The sequence below is a fragment of the Pleurodeles waltl genome, chromosome 9, assembly GCF_031143425.1.
Source record: "Pleurodeles waltl isolate 20211129_DDA chromosome 9, aPleWal1.hap1.20221129, whole genome shotgun sequence".
NCBI classification, from domain to species: domain Eukaryota; kingdom Metazoa; phylum Chordata; class Amphibia; order Caudata; family Salamandridae; genus Pleurodeles; species Pleurodeles waltl.
In genome coordinates this window covers 974,893,515-974,912,517 of record NC_090448.1, presented here as the reverse complement: position 1 = coordinate 974,912,517, position 19,003 = coordinate 974,893,515, and the positions used below count along the sequence as shown (strand labels likewise).

General features: G+C 44.5%; 1 protein-coding gene across 1 annotated transcript in view; it reads right to left on the bottom strand.

Moving 5' to 3' along the window:
• Window positions 1-19,003, bottom strand: part of POMT2 (protein O-mannosyltransferase 2) — a 331,358-nt gene that overhangs the window by 25,453 nt on the left and 286,902 nt on the right. Inside the window, exon 19 of the mRNA XM_069208415.1 lies at window positions 14,480-14,620. Coding sequence (XP_069064516.1) covers window positions 14,480-14,620 — 141 coding nt within the window. The remainder of the gene's footprint in view (window positions 1-14,479; window positions 14,621-19,003) is intronic.

Sequence of the window (19,003 nt, the reverse complement as noted above, 5' to 3'; positions counted from 1 at the left end):
TAGCGAAAGAATGATAAAGAGGAAAAAATAATGAAAGTGTGAAAAGAAAGAGAAAAATTAACATTAGAGAAAAAAAGCGAGATGGTGAGAGAAACAACCAGCGAAAGAACCAGTGCATGTGAGTACAGACACATTCTCACAGACACAGAATGGGAAACCACTTTGACTCTTCGGGTCTTGACCAATAACTTGTTGCTTCCACGTAGACAGGAAAAAGAGGGATTTATAGGAAAACGTGAATTGATAGATGAAGATAAGAAAAACACTGGAGAAAGGAAGGAAGAAAGATCTTTAAAAAAAAAAAAAAGTTAGAGGACACTTATTGAGTCAAAGGAAAGAGCAAATAAAAAAGAGAAAGAATGAGGGAAAGAGAAAAAATAGTGAAAGAATGAATGCATGATGAAGAAAAAAAAAGAAAGGAACGAAACAAGGAAAGAAATAACCACGTTTTTGCGAGTTTGAAAGAGGAGGTAGGAAGAGGAAAATTTAAAAAAATAGAGAGGGATAGAAATAAACAGTTGAAAGAGAGCAAAACTTAACGTATGGATTTTAAGAGCTGGAAAGAGAAAAGTGGTTGAGAAAGAAAACATTGAGAGTAAACAGAGTAAAGGAAAGACAGGAGTGAGATAGGTGAAACAGGCCCTCCCAAATAAATATGGCAGCCAAGAATAGACTTAATTGGCTCCCCCACATCCACAAACAGACGTCCAAGTGTGGAACAGCAGGGGCACTGCAGAACAGCAGGAAGTGCATTAGCACGTTGTGAGTTAACCCCAATACAGCAATATTGGCGCACTTCAGTTCAGGACTGGGTGTACAAACAGAGCTGTGTCCCGGCCCAGTGCTGGAATAACAGAAAGGCAGCGGGTGAGGAATGAGAAACAGAGTGCCGTGTAATTCCTAGTATTGGAATAATGGGGCACTGCAGGTTAGGGTTGAGGTGCACTGACAAGAGTTGTATGGGGCTGCAGTACTGGAATAGTAAAGGGAAACACATGGTCAGAAGTGAGGTATGTTAATGGAGCTATGTATGGAACTTAGTATTGGCATGTTGCAGAGTGTTAGCCTAGAGGTGCCCTGGTGAAGCTGCGAGTGGGGCCCAGCATGGGAGTGTCATTGTCTCTGAACCACAGAAGCGAGGAGTCCTGAAGGGCGTGTGTGTGAGCCTTAGTACTGAGAAGAAATGTGCAATGAATGTTAGAACTGATGGATTCTGGTGGAGCTGTGGTGGTTCCCATCAACAGTGGCGTTGGATGGTAGACTTGAGGTGCACTGGCTGAGCGGTGTTTTGCTCTTTTGGCTTCAGTATTGGATTGGCACTGGGACTGGATATTAGAATTGAGCTGATGTAATGGAACTGTATGTGAGCGGGGTCCCTGTATAGGAAAGGAAGTGACCTCACCAAGGTAGAACTGAGGTGCACTGATGGAGCTGTGCCTGAGGTCCCAGTACTGGAACAGCAGTGTGTACTGACTGTATGAACTGAGGTGCTCTGGCAGACAGCATGTGTGGAGTTCTGGAATGGGAAAGGCTGAGGGGCTTTGAGTGTGTGAACTGAGGTGCACTGATGGAGCTGTGCCCGAGGTCCCAGTACTAGAACAGAAGTGTGTACTGACTGTAAGAATTGAGGTGCTCTGGCAGACGGCCTGTATGGCGTTCTGGCATGGCTGAGGGGCTTGGGGTGTGTGAACTGAGGTGCACTGATGGAACTGTGCTCCAGGTCCCAGTACAGGAGCAGCAGAGTGTACTGACTGGAAGAACTGAGGTGCTCTGGCAGACCGCATATGTGGGGTTCCTGGCACTGGCACGGCTGAGGGTTTGGAGTGTGTGAACTGAGGTGCACTGATGGAGCTGAGCCCCAGGTCCCAGTACTGGAGCAGCAGAGTGTAGGGACTGGAAGAACTGAGGTGCTCTGGCAGACAGCGTGTGTGGGGTTCCTGGTAGTGGAACAGCTTAGGGACTGAAGTGTGTGAACTGAGGTGCACTGATGGAGCTGGTCTGTTGTCCCAGTACTGGAGCAGCAGAGTGTACTGACTGGAAGAACTGAGGTGCTCTCGCAGACAGCGTGTGGGGCTCCGCACTGGCACAGCTGAGGGCTTGGAGTATGTGAACTCAGGTACACAGATGGAGCTGCGCCCCAGGTCCCAGTACTGAAGCAGTAGAGCGTACTGAATGGAAGAATTTAGGGGCTCTGGCAGGCAGCTTGTGTGGAGTTCTGGCACGGCTGAGGGGCTTGGAGTGTGTGAACCGAGGTGCACTATTGGAGCTGCGCCACAGGTCCCAGTACTGGAGCACAGAGGATACTGACTGGAAGAACTGAGGTGCTCTCGCAGACAGCGTGAGTGGGGTTCCTGGCACTAGCACTGCTGAGGGCTTGGAGTGTGTGAACTGAGATACACTGATGGAGCTGCGCCCCAGGTCCCAGTACTGGAGCAGCAGAGTGTACTGACTGCACGAACTGAGGTGCTCTGGCTGACAGCTTGTGTAGGGTTCCTAGCATGGCCGAGGGCTTGGAGTGTATGAACTGAGGTGCACTGATGGAGCTGTGAGTGGGAACCCAGTATGGAGCAGAAGTGGGCCCTGTCTCTAAGGATTGTGGAGCCCTGGTAGAGCTTGGTATCTAGGTCATAAGCAATTACAAGTGATCCTCCACCCTTGCTCCCAGCACCTTGAAAATCCAAGCCAAGGAAGGGCGGGAGCCAGGCAGCTGAGGGAGGATGCAGAGAGCCCACAAAGACCAAATGTGACCAAGATAACAGCCTGATTTATAGCCTTGTTTACAGCTAAATTCAGAGCAAGAATGCTCTGCAAATGAAAAGGGAAGCTTCTCTGGACAGGAGCAGGAAATGAAGTTAAAGAAAAGTCTCCTACAGACCAGATAAACAGGACAAAGCGCAATTATACAGTAGTTGGTCCCTGCTCCCACACAGAGGAAGGAACAAAGAGGCATGACTGACCACTAGTAAGCAAGCATTTTTAAATGACAGTGAAACTAACGAATGAAATAGCTGGAAGCCCACAGAAGTATACAAGAGGTCATAGGCTTACGCTCAACCTAAAAAGCACCAGTAGCAGCCTTCCTGTGGTCAAGCAAGCTCTAGGACTATCTAACACATGAACAACCCTTTATGCTGGAGTTCAAGGATAAAAGCTGGCAAACAGACAGATTCACATGGAAGTCCAATAGTACTTAGTACAGAAAACTGGGATGATTTGTCATCACCACCGTGCTTTTGTGGAAAACTATATAAAGTTCCTGTGAACTCAGAGCCTGAATTTCACTGACTCTGCAAGCAGAGGTAAAGACTACTCAGAAAACATCCTTTTAGGTTTGATGTTGAAGTGCAGCCTTGTGTATTGGCTTCAAAAGTGGACCCATTAGCCTGCATTGAATGTGTAACTCCCAAGTTGGTAACAGGGATCTAATTGGATGGAATACCTTTTTAAAGCCAGCAAGGAAATCTTTTACCACAGGTAAAAGAATGTAAAAAAGAGGTTTGTGAAGGAGATTTGCTGTAGGGTGTGCTTATAGTAAGATGTACCATTACTGATGCAAATCAAAGACTAGACCCCGCTAGATAAAGGAAGTACAGTATTACCAGTTCTTGACATCTGAAAGGCTCGTAGTTGTTCCAAGTACACCAGATGCTGAATCTCTTCCACTTAAATGTGCCCAAAGGTTAAGTGGAAGCCCGCTTAGGTTCCTGCAGTATATGCATGTGGCAGGTTTAAGAGCTCATGGTTTGGGAATATGGAAGCCAGACTGCTAAGTTTAATGATGAAAGGTTATTGTGTAGGATTTAAAAGAACATGTACAGGCTATTTGGTCCATACAGCAACTCCCTGAGTTGTCTCTCAGAAAGGTGTAGATGATCCCTGAACCACCATAGGCACGGCCATTCTAGGCTTACAAGTATCATCCTACCCTTGAAGTGGTGCAGTCTGACCAGTATGATCGGAATTAATGGAATGGGGGAACCCTGTAAAGAAATTTCCCTGCCCGGTCTATTAAAAGGGCATTATCCTAGTTGGTTGAACCTAGACTCAAAGTCTGGAAATTTCTTATTTTCTGCACCCACTAGTGTGTCTCTTTGCAGATAGCCCTACTCTTTGAAGATGTTTTGAAGCACCACGTCATTGAGAACCCACTTGTGGGTTCCTTGAAAAGGTCAAATGACAGAGTCTGCCTCTTGGCCCTGGATCCCTAGCAGATGAAAAGCTGTAATGCTCATGTTCCTTGCTATCAGCCATCTCCAGATCATTTAAAATTGTAGAGGTAGTGGTCTGGAGAAGTCCCTTCCTGTTTGCACAGAAGACACATTGCTGTAGTGTTTTCTGTCTCAACAAAAAGGGACTCATCCTCAATGCGTGAATAACTTACTTCAGATGGACGGCTCCCAGCTCCAATGTCTAATGGAAAAATTTACTCAGTAAGTATCTGTTTGTGGCATGTAGTGCTGTAGAGTCACATGCTCTACATACTTGGTCCGGAAGGTTGCAAGTTGTTTTTCTTCTAAAAGTCTTTCAAATCACAAGGTACAGTGACGCCTCCTCTTGTGGTAATGGGCATGGGCATTGACTCCATTGAGACGGTTTACCCACAGGCGCGTATGAATCGAGTGAAGTGTAAAGGTAAAAGAAATGAAATATCCATGCCAGTGAATATGTACAAAAGACTGTAACAGCCACAGGTGCCCAGGGAGGCGGGTGGGCACATGTGAATCTACAGCACTACATGTAACAAACAGATGCTTACTGGGTAAGTAACATTTTTCGTTTGATGACATGTGTGGCTGTAGATACCCATGCTCTGCATAGACTGTAAAGCTGTGCCTCCCCAAAGCCGTGGCTAACTTGTGGGTGTTGCAGTGTTTTGAAAGAGAGTATGTAGCATTGCCAGACCTACATTAGCTTGTTGGCTTGAAAAAACATCCACACAATAATGTGCTCTAGGGGGAATAGGTAGTAGCCTTTTGGCTTTTGCATAACAAGTTTGGATACATTTGACAATCCATGTTATACTGGATTTGGTAATAGGGTTGATGTTTTGTGGTGGAGAGAAGGCAACAAAAAGTTGTTTTGCTTTTCTAAAGGTTTTAGTTCTATCAACGTAGAACATAACGGCTCTTCACATTTAATGTGTGGACAGCTCTTTCAACAACAGAATCAGGTTGTGGAAAAAAGACTGGCAATTCAATAGTTTGGGTGAGATGAAATTGAGATACCACTTTTGGTAAAAAAAACTTTGGATTGGCATGTAGGACAAACCACCTTATCCTTGTGTACTTGGAAAAGGGTTTTTGCAAGGTTAGGGCCTGGAGCTCACTTACGCGTCTAAGGGAAGTGATTTTGAATTAAAAAAGCCACTTTCCATGATAGATATTGTAAAGTACATGAGTGAAGTGGCTCAAAAGGTTGGCCCATCAGTCAAGTGAGCACCACATTACGTTACCAAGAAGGCACTGGGGGTAATCTTGGTGGTATCACTCTTTTAAGCCCTTCCATAAAAGCTTTAATGACAGGGATTTCTAAAACAAACAAAACAAAAATGCTGTCTGGTAAGCAGCAATAGCTGAAAAGTGTAACCATATGGAAGTGTATTCTAAGTTTCCTTTTTGAAAATAAAGGGGTCCCAGTTTTTAGTAATGCAGTAGTAGACAAAGCATTTCATCTTTGCTGCAAAACATGCTCTAGTATTTGGTTTATGTGCCTCCTTAAGAATATCCATACATTCTTGAGGTAGGTTTAGATATCCAAACTCTATGACGTCAGAAGCCAAATTGCAAGATTCAACTCCTTGGGATTTGGGCGCCTGATCTGACCATGGTTCTGAGTGAGAAGGTCCGGGTGGAGGGGAAGCTTCTCGTGAGTAACCACCGACAGTTCTAACAGAGAAATGAACCGTGGTTGTCTGGCCCATGTGGGTGCCACCAGCATCATTGTGAGAGACGTTTGCCTGAGTTTCCGAACCAGAAATGGAAGGAGAGGGAGAGGTAGAAAAGCATAAGCAAATATCCCTGACCAGTTCATCCATAGAGCATTGTGCCCTTGGACTGAGGGTATGGGAACCTGGAGGCGAAGCGTGGGCATTCTTCGTTTTCTTTTGTTGCGAATAGGTTCTATATTTAGGAACCCCCACTTCTGGGAGCAGGGTAGTAGGACTCGAGGGTGGAGTTCCCACTCATGGACTTGTCGCCGCATCCTGCTGAGGAGGTCGGCAAAATGTTGTTTGTTTCTGGGAGGTGTTCTGCTAACAGGTTGATGGTGTGGCGAATGGCCGAGTGTCAAATTCCCCCCGTTTTTGAACATAGCACATGGTTGCCATGTTGTCTGTGCAAATGAGATCTACTTTGTTGATAAGATGAATGACAAATGCTTTGAGTGCTAGATGAAGAGCAAGCAACTGTAGATAGTTGATGTGTAAGTTCCGATGCGTGTGATCCCAAAGACCATGGACTGTGAGGTTTTGGGGAGGAGCACCCCACCCTGTCTGAGAGGCGTCCGTTGTTAGGATGATCTGTGGAACAGGGTCCAGAAAAGGCGGCCCGTTTAGAAGATTGGTTTTGTTCCACGACTTCAGAAAGTGATAGGGGTAGCTGACTACCAACACTAGATACTCTAGACGACCCTGTACCTGACACCATTGGTGTGAAAGACATTCCTGCAACAGACGCATGTGATGATGGGAATGTAGTACAATGGCAATGCAAGAAGCCATCATTCCAATAAGTCTTATGACATACTCCTGTTGGTGTAGAGGAACTGTCTCTATCGCTCCTTTGGTTAATAAAGCCATCACTTCCTGTTTAAGGAGAGGGGGAACGTTTGGAGGTGTGGAAGTGAGCTCCACACAGTAACCATGTTGGATAATATCCAACACCCATTGGTCTGTTGTGCTATTTTGTCAGTTTTGGAGAAAGTTGTCCTCCTACAGGTGTTTGATAATCAGAGGGAAGTTGAAGTGAGTGACTGTTTGGGGGCAGTGGAAGATGTTCCATGGGAGGATGTTGTTCCCCTACCTCTATAGTTGTTTCCTTTATAGCAACCTTTGTAATATCCCCTCTGGGAGAATGTATGGGGTTGACCTTTGTGGTATGATAATGAAGTTTCTGGTGCAGGAGTTTTGGAGACTGCTTTATATTAAGGCCTCCAAAAAGTACCATGCGAGGCAAGGGTTTGGAGAACTCTCATGGACTTGGCAAATTCATTATCCTTTTTCATCTTTTGATGCGTACATGTGGTCTGAAAAGATGCTTCTTGTTGAATGGTATGTTGAAAATTTTCTGCTATACCTCTTGGGTAAACCCAGAAATGCGTAGGCATGCATGCTAACGTAAGAGGATACTGGTGTTTATCCCTCATGCTACAGTATAAGCGGAGTCTAACGCACATCTAATTGAATTGCTGGATATTAATTGACCCTCAGTGACAATTTTTTGTCCTCTTTTCCTTCGCTCCTCTGGGAGGTAATGTAGGAGCTCCTCCATTTCATCCCAGTGGGCATGATCATATCTGACAAGCAGTCCTTTGTATTGGCAATTCACCAATGATTGGCTGTCTGAGTAGCAACACGCTTGCCAAAGGCATCAATGAGCATCCTCTACTTGTCAGGAGGTGGAGAATCATGAGCAGCTTGTGAGTTGGCTCTTTTTCTGGCATAAGAGACCATTAAAAAGTCTCCTGGTATCTGACCTTTGATAAAAATTAGATCAGATGGGGAATCCTTATATTTCTTTCTACATACACTGAGGGATTATGTGTGCCCTAGCAGGCTCCTGAAAAATATTGTCTGCATGCCTCATCATGCCTTTAAGCATGGACAAATACTGTGTGGCTTTATGAGATGTTACAAGTGTCCCAAAAAGTAAGTCATCTTCCATGGGTTCCTTGTGAAGGGATACCCGATGGTATGTGGCTGCCCTCCCAATATGTTCCTGAAAGGAAGTAATCCCGATATCCTGGCAGAGTGGACCCAGCAGGCCATCTGCTTGATGGGGAATGCCAATTGCGCCATGTTTTCTGAAAGAAGAAAGTCCCTCTTGAGGCATAAGGACTCAAACCTGACTGAGCTGATGATGGTGGAAGCCAGTCCCTTAGCAGAGGGTCAGCTTTTCGGGGATAAATTTGTAAAGGATATTTCCAAATACATCACCACTTTTACACAGCTAGGCAAAGCGCAATCCAATTTGAAAAAAGTATTTCAGGCCAACCTTTTTGGACTGGCCGGGCAAGGCGGGGGCTGTTCGCCAGGCCACTCATACTACCAGGCTCCCCCTCTCCCTCCCCCCACCCCTAGGGGATCTTATGGACGTGGTTGTGGAGGCTGGCAGGATGCCACCAGAGGAGGCACTTTCTTCCTGTCCAGACATATGATTTTCTCTCTCTTTAATACTACAGAACACAGCAGCCAATAAAAAACATCTTAAGTACAAACAAACTACATATCCCATGACACTCAGCCCCCTCATCACCACAAAAATGGAAAGGAGCCATTCCATCCCATTAGGATTTCATTCTCAAGGAGATGGAGTCGAGAAATGGCGGCCTGAAGGGCGTGTCCCGGAGGGCCTCGATCAATCCTTGTTGATCCGATGGAGAGTTTCTTCATTTGCGGAACGCAAAGGAAGGAAAGTACGTGCTTGTTGAACAATACCGATGAACTGGGAAGGTTTCCTGAACTGAAGAGGCCTAAAAGACAGTCTCAAACCAGAGTTCAGTGAAAACATGACTGGGCCTGACATCGGGGTTGATCGGGGAACCAGTCTCCTTGGTGGCTAACGCCATTTCCAGTATTTTTGTCAAGGGAACCAAAAGGTCAAACATTTTGTCTTGACACGCACGCCAAGCGCAATTGTTTTCCTTTTGCGGTCCTTGGTGAACTTTTTTTTAGAGATGTTAGGATCTCTGGCATCTAAGCCACCTTATCCGGAAGATCCGGTCTAGGGAATTCCAGCCTAAGTCTATTGCGGACTTCCTTGTCACTGCAGGAGCTTTCAAGACGATCCAGCAGGAGCTCTAGTTCACAAATATGTAATCAAAGTCATAGGTGGTCATTACGAACATGGCAGGATGCACCACTGCCGACCATGCTGACGGTCGACGGAAGACCGCCAGTGGCGGCGGCAGACATCCCGCCATATTCTGACGCATGGAGCCTCACCGTCATTGATGGCGGTGAGGCCTGCCATGCTGGCGGTCGGTGGCGGGGGTGGATGCTGCTCCACCCTCACCGCCACGTCAGACCATACACCACCACGACTATAACGAAGCAGTTATGGGTGTGGTTGTGTATGGAGACACGCCGATGCCAGCGGAGCAGCATCCGAGGAGCCCGTTCCCTCCCAGAGCAGCGCGACGGAAAAAGGTAAGTGCTGTCTGAAAGGGGAGGGGGCAAAGGGTGTGTGAGTGTTTGGGAAAGGGGGATGTGTGTCTGCGTGTATGAATGCGTGTGTGCATGTAGGTGTATGGTTGTATGAGGATGTGGGGGTTGGGGTTCAGGGGGGACCTGTATGTATTAGGGGTGGGGGATGGAGAGGGGGGAGCTGGGAGGCCTACATGGTGATTTGGGGGAGAAGGGTTGGGGGGAGTTGGGGTAAGGACCAGTGCAAGGGGCTTGGGGGTGGGAATGGGGATAGTGGCAAAGGGGTTTGGGGGGTGGCTGGCGTGTGCATACAGGTGACAGGCATGAGAATTCCTATCACCTGTATGCTTTCCGCCGGGGACAGTAATCCCAAAAGGAAATCCCTGGTGGGAATGGGATCATAATCCCACCGCCGGTCCGGCCTCCACCGCTGGGTCGAATGTGCCTAACGTCGGCCAGACGGTCGATTCTGGCCTGGCGGTCGGTGGTAGTGAACTGGCTGCACTGTGTTCAGAATATGGCGGTAATGACCGCCGCGTGGCAGTCATTACCGCCATGTTCACCACCATAGACACCATAGACCACCATAGACACTTATCCTGCCTGTGTTGATGAATAATCCCTGATTGAGGAACAGTTATAAGAGTAAGAAGACCAGGCAGGATAGTCTAGGACTTTGATGACATTTTTGTGAATTAGAGTTCCTGCTGGATCGTCTTGAAAGCTTAGAGCGCACTCTTTGTCTTCTGGGAAATTGTGTACTGGTGCAACATCGTCAAAGCCTGTGATCAGTAGGCTTAGAATGAGCAGGTAGAGGTTGGAGCACCACAAGTGACTTTGGAAGGTGCAGGGATGCCAAAGGAACCAGAATGTGGGTGGTCTCAGCGAAAAGCTAGACTCAACATTGGGGTAATTTCTCTAGTTAGGGAGTATGTCCTTGAATATCCTGAATCAGAGGACCTTAAAACCCTTCTTTTCGTTAGAGGGTGGAGCGGTTCAGAAGAAATTTGAAACTTGAAGGCGAGAATCTAGAAAGTCATAAAGACAGCTGGTCTCGGGGCCTTGTGGGAGGACGCTAAGAACATGGTCAGCCTCTAGGTCTCGACATCAGATAAAGCTTCAAAGGCGTGGTACACATTTGGGAGTTAATGTTGAACCAGGTAGTTAAGTCAATGGAGATCTTTGATGTTGAACACCTATGGTGCATCAACGTCGAATTGTGTCACTAGCGACCAAGTCCATGATAGTGAGCAGGTTGGGGCTGTACTTGTTCTCGGCTCGTAGCTCTTGACATTGGTAGGGTACATTGTCTTCTCTCATGAGATAATATGCATCTAGAAGGTACACAATGCAGAGGCTGTGTGGGTCATACTCTTTCTTGCCACATGCAGGGCACTTAATAAATAGTGAAGGATTTCTGACAGGAAAATGAAAAAACTCCTATCAGATAACTGTTAAAAATAGTTCTAGTCCTTTGGGACTGAAAAAGTTTGGAAAAGATTTCCAGAGCGAAAAGACAGAGCTCAGTATTCCAGGAACCTGTTGCCAAAAGCCACAAAAAAAGGAACTGACTGTCCCATATAAGACATATTGAGACACAGCAGGTGGTGTGAGGCCCTTCAAGGCACAGTGCCAGCTTTCATCATCATCATCATCATAAAATCTTTTTTTGGTTGACAAAAACAACCATAAAAGAATATAGGACATATAAATATAAAAGCATCTCAATAATACTTTTACACATAAAAATGCCAATCCTTAAGAAAAGAAAGAGAAGCCCAAGACAACAATGTCAGAACAACTAGTCAGGTCTCGATCTCCTGGAAGTCAGTGCAGCTTGTGGTAAGCATAAAACAGCTAACAAGACAAAATCATTGGGGACCAATCTGTAGGTAGACCCGGGCCGGCCTTACTTGGGGAAAATTCAGGGACTTCAAAAGGCGACTCAAAATTGCTTCCTGGGCCTACTAAAATAACAAAAAAACATAACACAATGTAGGGTACCCTTTGAAAACCTACTGTCGCAGCCGCAGGGCAGCCTACAATCAGACAAAGCCCAACCACATGAGGAAGCCAATAAATGATGAAGCGAGTTGAACCTGAACATAGCTAAAAGAAACGTATCTCGTAAGGCTCCATGCCCTGAACAGTCTTCAGGAGCATGTGTCCCCACACGGAAGGTTTCTGCAGCTCTAGCTGTTCTCTTTCCAGCAGAGCTCAATCCAAGAACAACCTCTTAACACGTTTCAGTTCATGGGGACAGCATATTAGGATCAGTAAAAATATCCAATCTCCCAAGGGAGGCAAAAGCTATCCAAGGGATTTTATGCACCAGGTTTAGGCGCAGGCCTTCAGAAAGAATCAAACGATTCAGTTTCAGATCCTCTCTGGTCCAAACCTTGATCCAGCACAGAAGAAGCAAGGCCCACTGTGTCCATCACGTGATCAAGTTCTGTGAGCACCGAAAACACAGGGGTGCAATTAGGTACCTGTACTACTTGACACAAAAATTGATTCTCCACAATTTAGATCTTAGCTAAGTTTGCATACCCCTAAACCTCACTTACATACCGTAACTGGAACACACATTTAGCCTGCTATATTTTTAGGAGGACCCTCGGTGACCAAGACCCTCTCCTATGCACAAAACTAAAAACTGCCCGTAGGTTTAAGAAACTCAGATCTTTTGCACTCAATTAACAGCTTCCAGTTGTTCTGTGCATCAAATAGGGTCCCCAAATAGGGAAAGGCAGAGACTTTACCCAAAGTATGATCTGCCACATTAAAGGTCTTAGTGGACTTCCGACTGATGACTGTAATATAAGATTTTGAAAAGTTGACAGACAGGTCCAGATCCCCCATGAACGAGACAAACTTATTCAAGAGTAGAACCAACTCCCTGGCCTTGCGGGCCATAAGGACACATCATCTGTGTATAATAGAATTGGAAGCAATCTCATACCTACCCAAGGGCGGTCTGCCTGGGTAAAGAGGAAGGCGGATTCCCGCCTATTCACATACAAATTGAACAGGAATGGAGCGAAAATGCACCCCTGGCGAACACCACTACTAATGAAAAAATACTGGGTGCGCACAGCATCCTGTAAAAAAACTCACTGAGGCAGAGGTATCAGAATGTAGATCAGCTAAAAGGGTCACGATATTCAGGTCAACTGCGATCTTGGTGAGCAAGGCCCAAAGTTTAACATGGTTTAGCCTGTCAAAAGCGGACGTCAAGTCCATAAAAGCTTAATGACATAAAGATTTAAGCATTGGTCAGAGCCCGACCTAAAATAGTATTGAACATCCTTCATGATGTTCTTATCTGCTTATTCTGGCAGCCTATTGAGGACTACACTCCCCACTTACCACCGCGTCTATTAGCGCTATGGGGCAGTAACACTGAGGATTGTCCTTGTCCCCCTTCTTAAAAACCCACATGATCACAGCTGTAAACCATGAGTGCAAGACCCGTTCCTGCGCGGCCGCATTCAAACGTAGGTCAGGAGAGGCCCCCACCCACCTGAGACCAATTAAGCCTTCTACCATCATCCACCATGGAAAGCCCACCAAGAATCAGCCCCTGCACAGGCCGACGTGCAATAGGAACATCCAGGGCCAGACTCGGGGTTATGATCACTAAAGGGGCTATGAATAATATTAAAATGAAAAATGAGCAGGAACAAAGGAGCAGAAACAAAAATAACATCAATAATCTACATAAAGCCCCTCCACTTAAAGGTAGGAACAATGGTATTATTGGGAGAATAAACCATTGTGTCCAGGGAAAATACCAAGTTGTGTAGGTCCAAGATTGCACCAAGCTCAAGGCCCTCCCTAGAGTGGAAAACGTGGACTAAAAGACTAAAATGGTCAAACTTAATTTGTTTATTTGGTTTTATATTTTAGAAAAGCCCCAATCCACATATGTTTGGGGCTAACCATCGAGAATGATGGGTAGAGTTCTCTACTTGCACCACCACTCCCCCTTCCTACCTCCCCAAATCCCTCCCACCCCTCAACGAACAAGGTCACATACAACAGGCTGGTCATTGGGCGTTTCCGTGGCCCTATTACAATCAGGCTCGGAGTTGGGGGGGTCAAGGGTAGGCTGTCCCTAGACAAGGAGAGCCTTCTTTCTGCCAGCTCAGTTTCTTTAGATATCACCCCCACCTGCATGATTTAGAAAACACTCTATAGTAGAAAATCGAGATGCAGCAAGCGGGGCGGCACATTTGTATAAGACACTTTTCTTTCCCCCATGCTTCTTTCACTCTTTTACACAGCAACTAGGCATTCTGGGACTTCGGAGTTCTTAGCAGGAATGGTCCACGCTATGGGAGTGTTTATGGCACTATAATCACTGGGGGGGTGTAAGAGCTTCCTCCCGCTCCACCTATGAATGCGCCTCCTGGTGCTAAACGAACAACAAGGCATCCTGGGACTTGGAGTCCTCAGCAAGAACGGTCCAGTGTTGTGGGAGTGTTTGTGGTGCTACAGGCGCTGAGGAGTGTAGGAGCCTCCTCACCCTCCACCTGTGCAGGCCCTTCCTGGCGTGAATCGGGTAGCACGGAATCCCCAGCAAGAAAGGTCCCACGCTGTGGGAGTGTTTGTGGCGCTATAAGCACTAAGGGATGTAAGTGCCTCCTCCCCCTCTACCTATGAAGGTATATCCTGGCACGAAACGGGCAGCAAGGCATTCTGGGACTTGAATTCCCAAGCAAGAATGGTATAGCTTTCAATTTTATGTCCATGGAAGCCTATCTGCTAAGACTGCCCTTAATTTCCTTTCTTTTCCCTTTTAAAAAGGGTTTGTGAAAGATGTTGCTGGTCAGGTTAAATAGGATACAAAGACAATTTAGTCTACAATGAAACATACTTGCCCACTAGAAATTCTTTTGTATAAACCTAATTATTTATATATTTTTGTAAAGTGCGCCTGAATCCCCCACGAACATTTTCTGGAAGAGAACAGGAGGGATTTAACTGCGAGCATTCTGAAGAACTGGAGGAATGTGCCAGTGAGCATGACAGAGAGTTGGAAAGATGCACTTGGGAGCTTACCGAAGAACAGTAGAGGTTTACCTGCAAGCATGATGAAGAACAGTAGAGGTTTACCTGTGAGCATGCTGGAGAACAGCATTGCAGGAAAGTAGTGGTGGAAGTACAAGACTCTTCCCATGACAAAGAATGGACAGTAATGGAGAAACCAGCCCAACATTACAAGGCCTCCACCCCCAATCAGGACCTGGCATCGCTCTAAAATAGAAACAGATAGAGAAATGTTATTTGCCAATAAAACATCAACAGAATGTAACTAAATACTGAGATTCATTTATCTGACAACTGGTTTTTTACATTCCTGTTTACTACATGAAATATAAGTTACATGTCCAAATCACTTGCACAGCACATATACCTTACAATGTGGGGAATTTGTCATCTTTAAAACTTTAACAGTTATAAATATTTCATCCCTTTATATTCTTCCTTTAATTTACGTCCTTAATGCACTGCTTGAAGCTGATGAGAACAGAACAGGGAATGTATTGCAGACAGTGCTTTAAAGGTCACACATTTTGAATGGAAGAGTACCCCATACTCTCCCATTAGAAATGTATGTCTTCTAAAGCACTGATTATGAGACGGAGCAAAGGCAGATGTGTTAATGGGTGAATAATTCCCTGCTGCATGAGCGTACCCCAAATACTTTAAATCCATCATAGACTACTGCATGCAAGCCCTGATTCCGTAGGCTGGGAGCCCCTGTGTCTCGGTTTGTGCACAAAGTGAAATAAGGTAATAGGCAGTGCAGTGCATGGCAAGGCAAGGGCGCAAGATGTAGTTATTGCCGGCCCCCACCTTTCACTAATATGCTGTTCACAGTGCAGACCGGAGTACATGCACTGACAATGAATAGCACATTTGCAGTAACAGGAACACTATCCCGGTCTGCACCCAGCTAAGAGTGTATCGCAGTACAAATATAGTGTGCCGGAACTTTAATTTGAGCCCAGTGCTTACAATTCGGTGTTGCCTTATGCTGGCAGTTGCCTCTCAGAGTCGGTTTGTTTTGGAGAATATGCAGAGGTGGATACAGATTAAAGTTTTGTAGCATTTATTCCATACGATCGAGGTAAGCTGGGGATACGGGGGGGTAATTATGACTTCATTGAAGGTCATCAGAATGCAGAACCAGCACTACAAGTAAGTTATAATTTCTTCTGCATTAGTTTCATTGAGAGCCATAAATATTAGACCGAGTAGTAAGAAAATCCACAATATCCTGTGGCTCTCAGATATTAGTACTATCAGTGAGTAACATTTCTTCTGCCTCGTAGGATCTTCATTGATAGTCATAAATGTTAGAATAGAGGAGCAAGCAAATCCACAAGATCCTGTGGCTTTCAGCCATAAGAGATAAATGACAACAATTCAAAGCCTGGATATTCAACCCTCAAAATGTATTAAGCAAAAAGGATCTTAAGGGTGGCCTGACTTATACTATAGTCTGCTCTTTTGTCAGAATCAAGGCTACTGTGTCTTCTAAATTTGTAAAGAGATTTCCAATAAGCAACTATACAAGTGTCTCCCAGTAGGATACTCTTTAACCAAGTTATAGTAGCCACATTACCTCTGTAGGGATGAACCCTGGGCTTTGCTGGAAGCAATTTATTGGACAACTGGTGGCAAGAGGAAAAACAGGCAATAATAGAACGAGAAAACAATTGCTTAAAGGAGGCTACGCCTTAATGTCTGGGGCCATTAATTAATGAAAGGTTTGTTTGCTTTCATAGACTTTTGATCTCTTTAGATAAAAACACAAAACCTTTTTTATCATCCAATGAATAAAGGTTGTGTTTATCTCAGAAATGTATCCTTGAGCCCTACAGAAGAAATGGTTCATTCACCTATGAACACAACAAAGATTAGGAGGGATTTGCCTGTTAGCACATAGAAGAACAGGAGAATTTTGTTGTGAGAATTCTGAACAACAGGAGGGCTAAACAACTGGAAAAGTGATGTATTTATTATTATCAAATCCTGAGACTACCTTTGGCGAAAAGGATGAGTTCTCATGACTACTCTTTTTGAGAAAGAGATGGTATAGGGTTCCACAGTCAAAAGAGCCTCTAGTTCATTGACCATGCATGCTAAAGTCATAGTGACTGCATGCTACCTTCTATGTTAGATTCTGCAATTAAGAATGGAGGATGCTTTAAAAAGAAAGAGAATCGATTAATTTGGAAAGTACAAGCTCGAGTTCCAAAGGAGGAGAATGTTCTTATTGGTGGAAGAACCCTTTAATCCTCTGAGAAAGTCCTAGGTCACTGAAGCCTTGAAGAAGGAAGGGTTATGAGGCCCTTTTATGCATGCTTTAAAGCGGCAAGATGTGCTTTGATAAAAGACAATCACAGTTTAGCCTTAACCACATGTAATACATGTGGCAGAACTACTTTTTATTGCATGATATGAGATTGTAATTTTGCTGTTGGCAAAATAAGCAACATCTCTTCCATGTGAAAGCGTATGAGGAGCAGGAATTATCAAAAATTTAAAGCAATAGGAAATACAGGAAACATTATAATGAAAAATCGACTGCATCAACAAGGCTTAGCCTGTGCAAATGGGGCTTTATTTAATGAAAAACTTGTAAGACTTTCTAAGACTTTTGGTCTTTTTCGATAACCATGCAGAAACCTTTCCAATGAAAGAATGCTGTGTTCAGCTTCCAAATCAAAAATGTACACGACCATGCAGAAGAAAAGTACAAATTTACCTGTAGCCATGATGAACAGGTGAAAATGCCTATAAGAATGATAATGAACAAAGGGCTAAAAGTTATGGATTGAATAACATAACATGTAGAGAATATCTTACTTAAAAAGGATGAATTGGTTTTCATCACTATCCTTTTTACGTGGGATAGAGTATAGGATTCCACAGTCAAAAGAGCCTATATTTCACTAGCCTTGACCACTAAAATATCAGTGAATAAGAAGAAAGCTTTAAACCTCTGAGACTACAATTCAGCCTCTTGGAAGTGGACAAATAAAAGATTCATTAATTTGGAAAGTACTAGATTTGGTTGCCAAGGTTGAAGAGGTGCTTTTATTGGTGGAAAATCCTTATTAAAACATTCAGGGAAGTCCTTGATCATTGAAATCTTGAAGAAGGAATGGTGATGAAGGCTTGCCTTTTCTGTATGCTGAAAAAGCAACAAAATAGACTGTAATCGATGAAAATGGCGCCTTAGCTGACTAGTAAGCATGGAAGAATTGTTTTTCAAGTATGCTATGAGATTATAATTTTGCTATTGACACCATAAACAAAATATCTTCAATTCGGAACCTAGTTGCTGACCTTCAAGATATCCGTACAAGACTTCAAGTGTCCGTATTGTCTTATTCACTTGGCATGCCACCAAACTCAAATGTCAGGTTCAGATGGACATTTCAACAAGTCTGGAAATCCCCATTCCCTGACCAATTTGAATTGTTTTTGTTTGGAAGCTCCACCAATTTAACAAAACCGATGGAATCAGAGGCATGCATGGAAGAGCATAGAGCAATTTCCCTCAACAGCTGATCAAAAAAGGCACTCCCCAGGAAGTCTGGTTCTCATCTCCTGGAGGTGAAGCTTGGGCATTTGGTATTGTCAGCTGTAGCAATCAGGTCTTTTCCAGGAACCCCATTACAATAGGGGTTCCCAGAGATCCTAAAGTACAGTACCGTCTAGCTCCCAATCGTTTGTCTTGCCCCCATTTGTTGTTTTTTCTGAAGAACATGGTGAGAAATCTGCTTTTTGATTCTGAACTTCAGGAAGATGGATTGCTTTAAGCAATATGTCCCTGGCTAAAAGCCGCAATCAAAGTTTTATTAAGGGTCCTCTGCTTTTACGTCCTTGACCAGCACATCAAGACCAAATATCTCAGAGTTTAAGTAGTGCATTTTGGGGGAAGATGTCTGTTTGCACTGGAATCTGATTAATTGTCAGAGAGAGAGAGAGAGGAATGCCTTCAAGACAAACAAACTACCCTGAGCTCTAGGAAATGGATGTTATAAGAGTTCTCCGTTTCAGTCCATTGGACCTGCACAGACAGATTTCCCTAGTATAACAGAGATATGTCTGTTAATTTCATTTGAAAAGAAAGTTTGTTGAAAATGCATTCCTTGCAATGAGTTGCTCCTCTAGGATGACCAGGGACTAGGTAGCTATTTGTGACAACTGTAGTTTGGCATCTCAAGTGTTCTCTTTCTCTCTCTGTCCATTGATCACCTAGACAGTGCTGTGCAGGTCTTAAGTGCAGCAATGCAAGTAACCATTGAACTCTGCTGCGTAGAAACTTGATGCACTGTAGAGTTTGAAGATTACCTGAACTATTGATATTTCTCCCACACGGTTAACACTGTCCTCAGAAGGAAATACTTTTCTTTGTTTCTTTATTCAGAACTGCTCAAAGGTATGCCAGGCTTTGTAATGGGATTAGGGTTGATTTCTGAAAACGGACTTGCAAAGTGAGACATGTTGTAATAAAATTGTAGTCTGAAGGTCATCCTTTTGCATCTTAAATGGACTGCAGTCTTTGATTAGTCAGTCGTCCAAACACTGGTATACAAATATTTTTTTACAACGAAAATG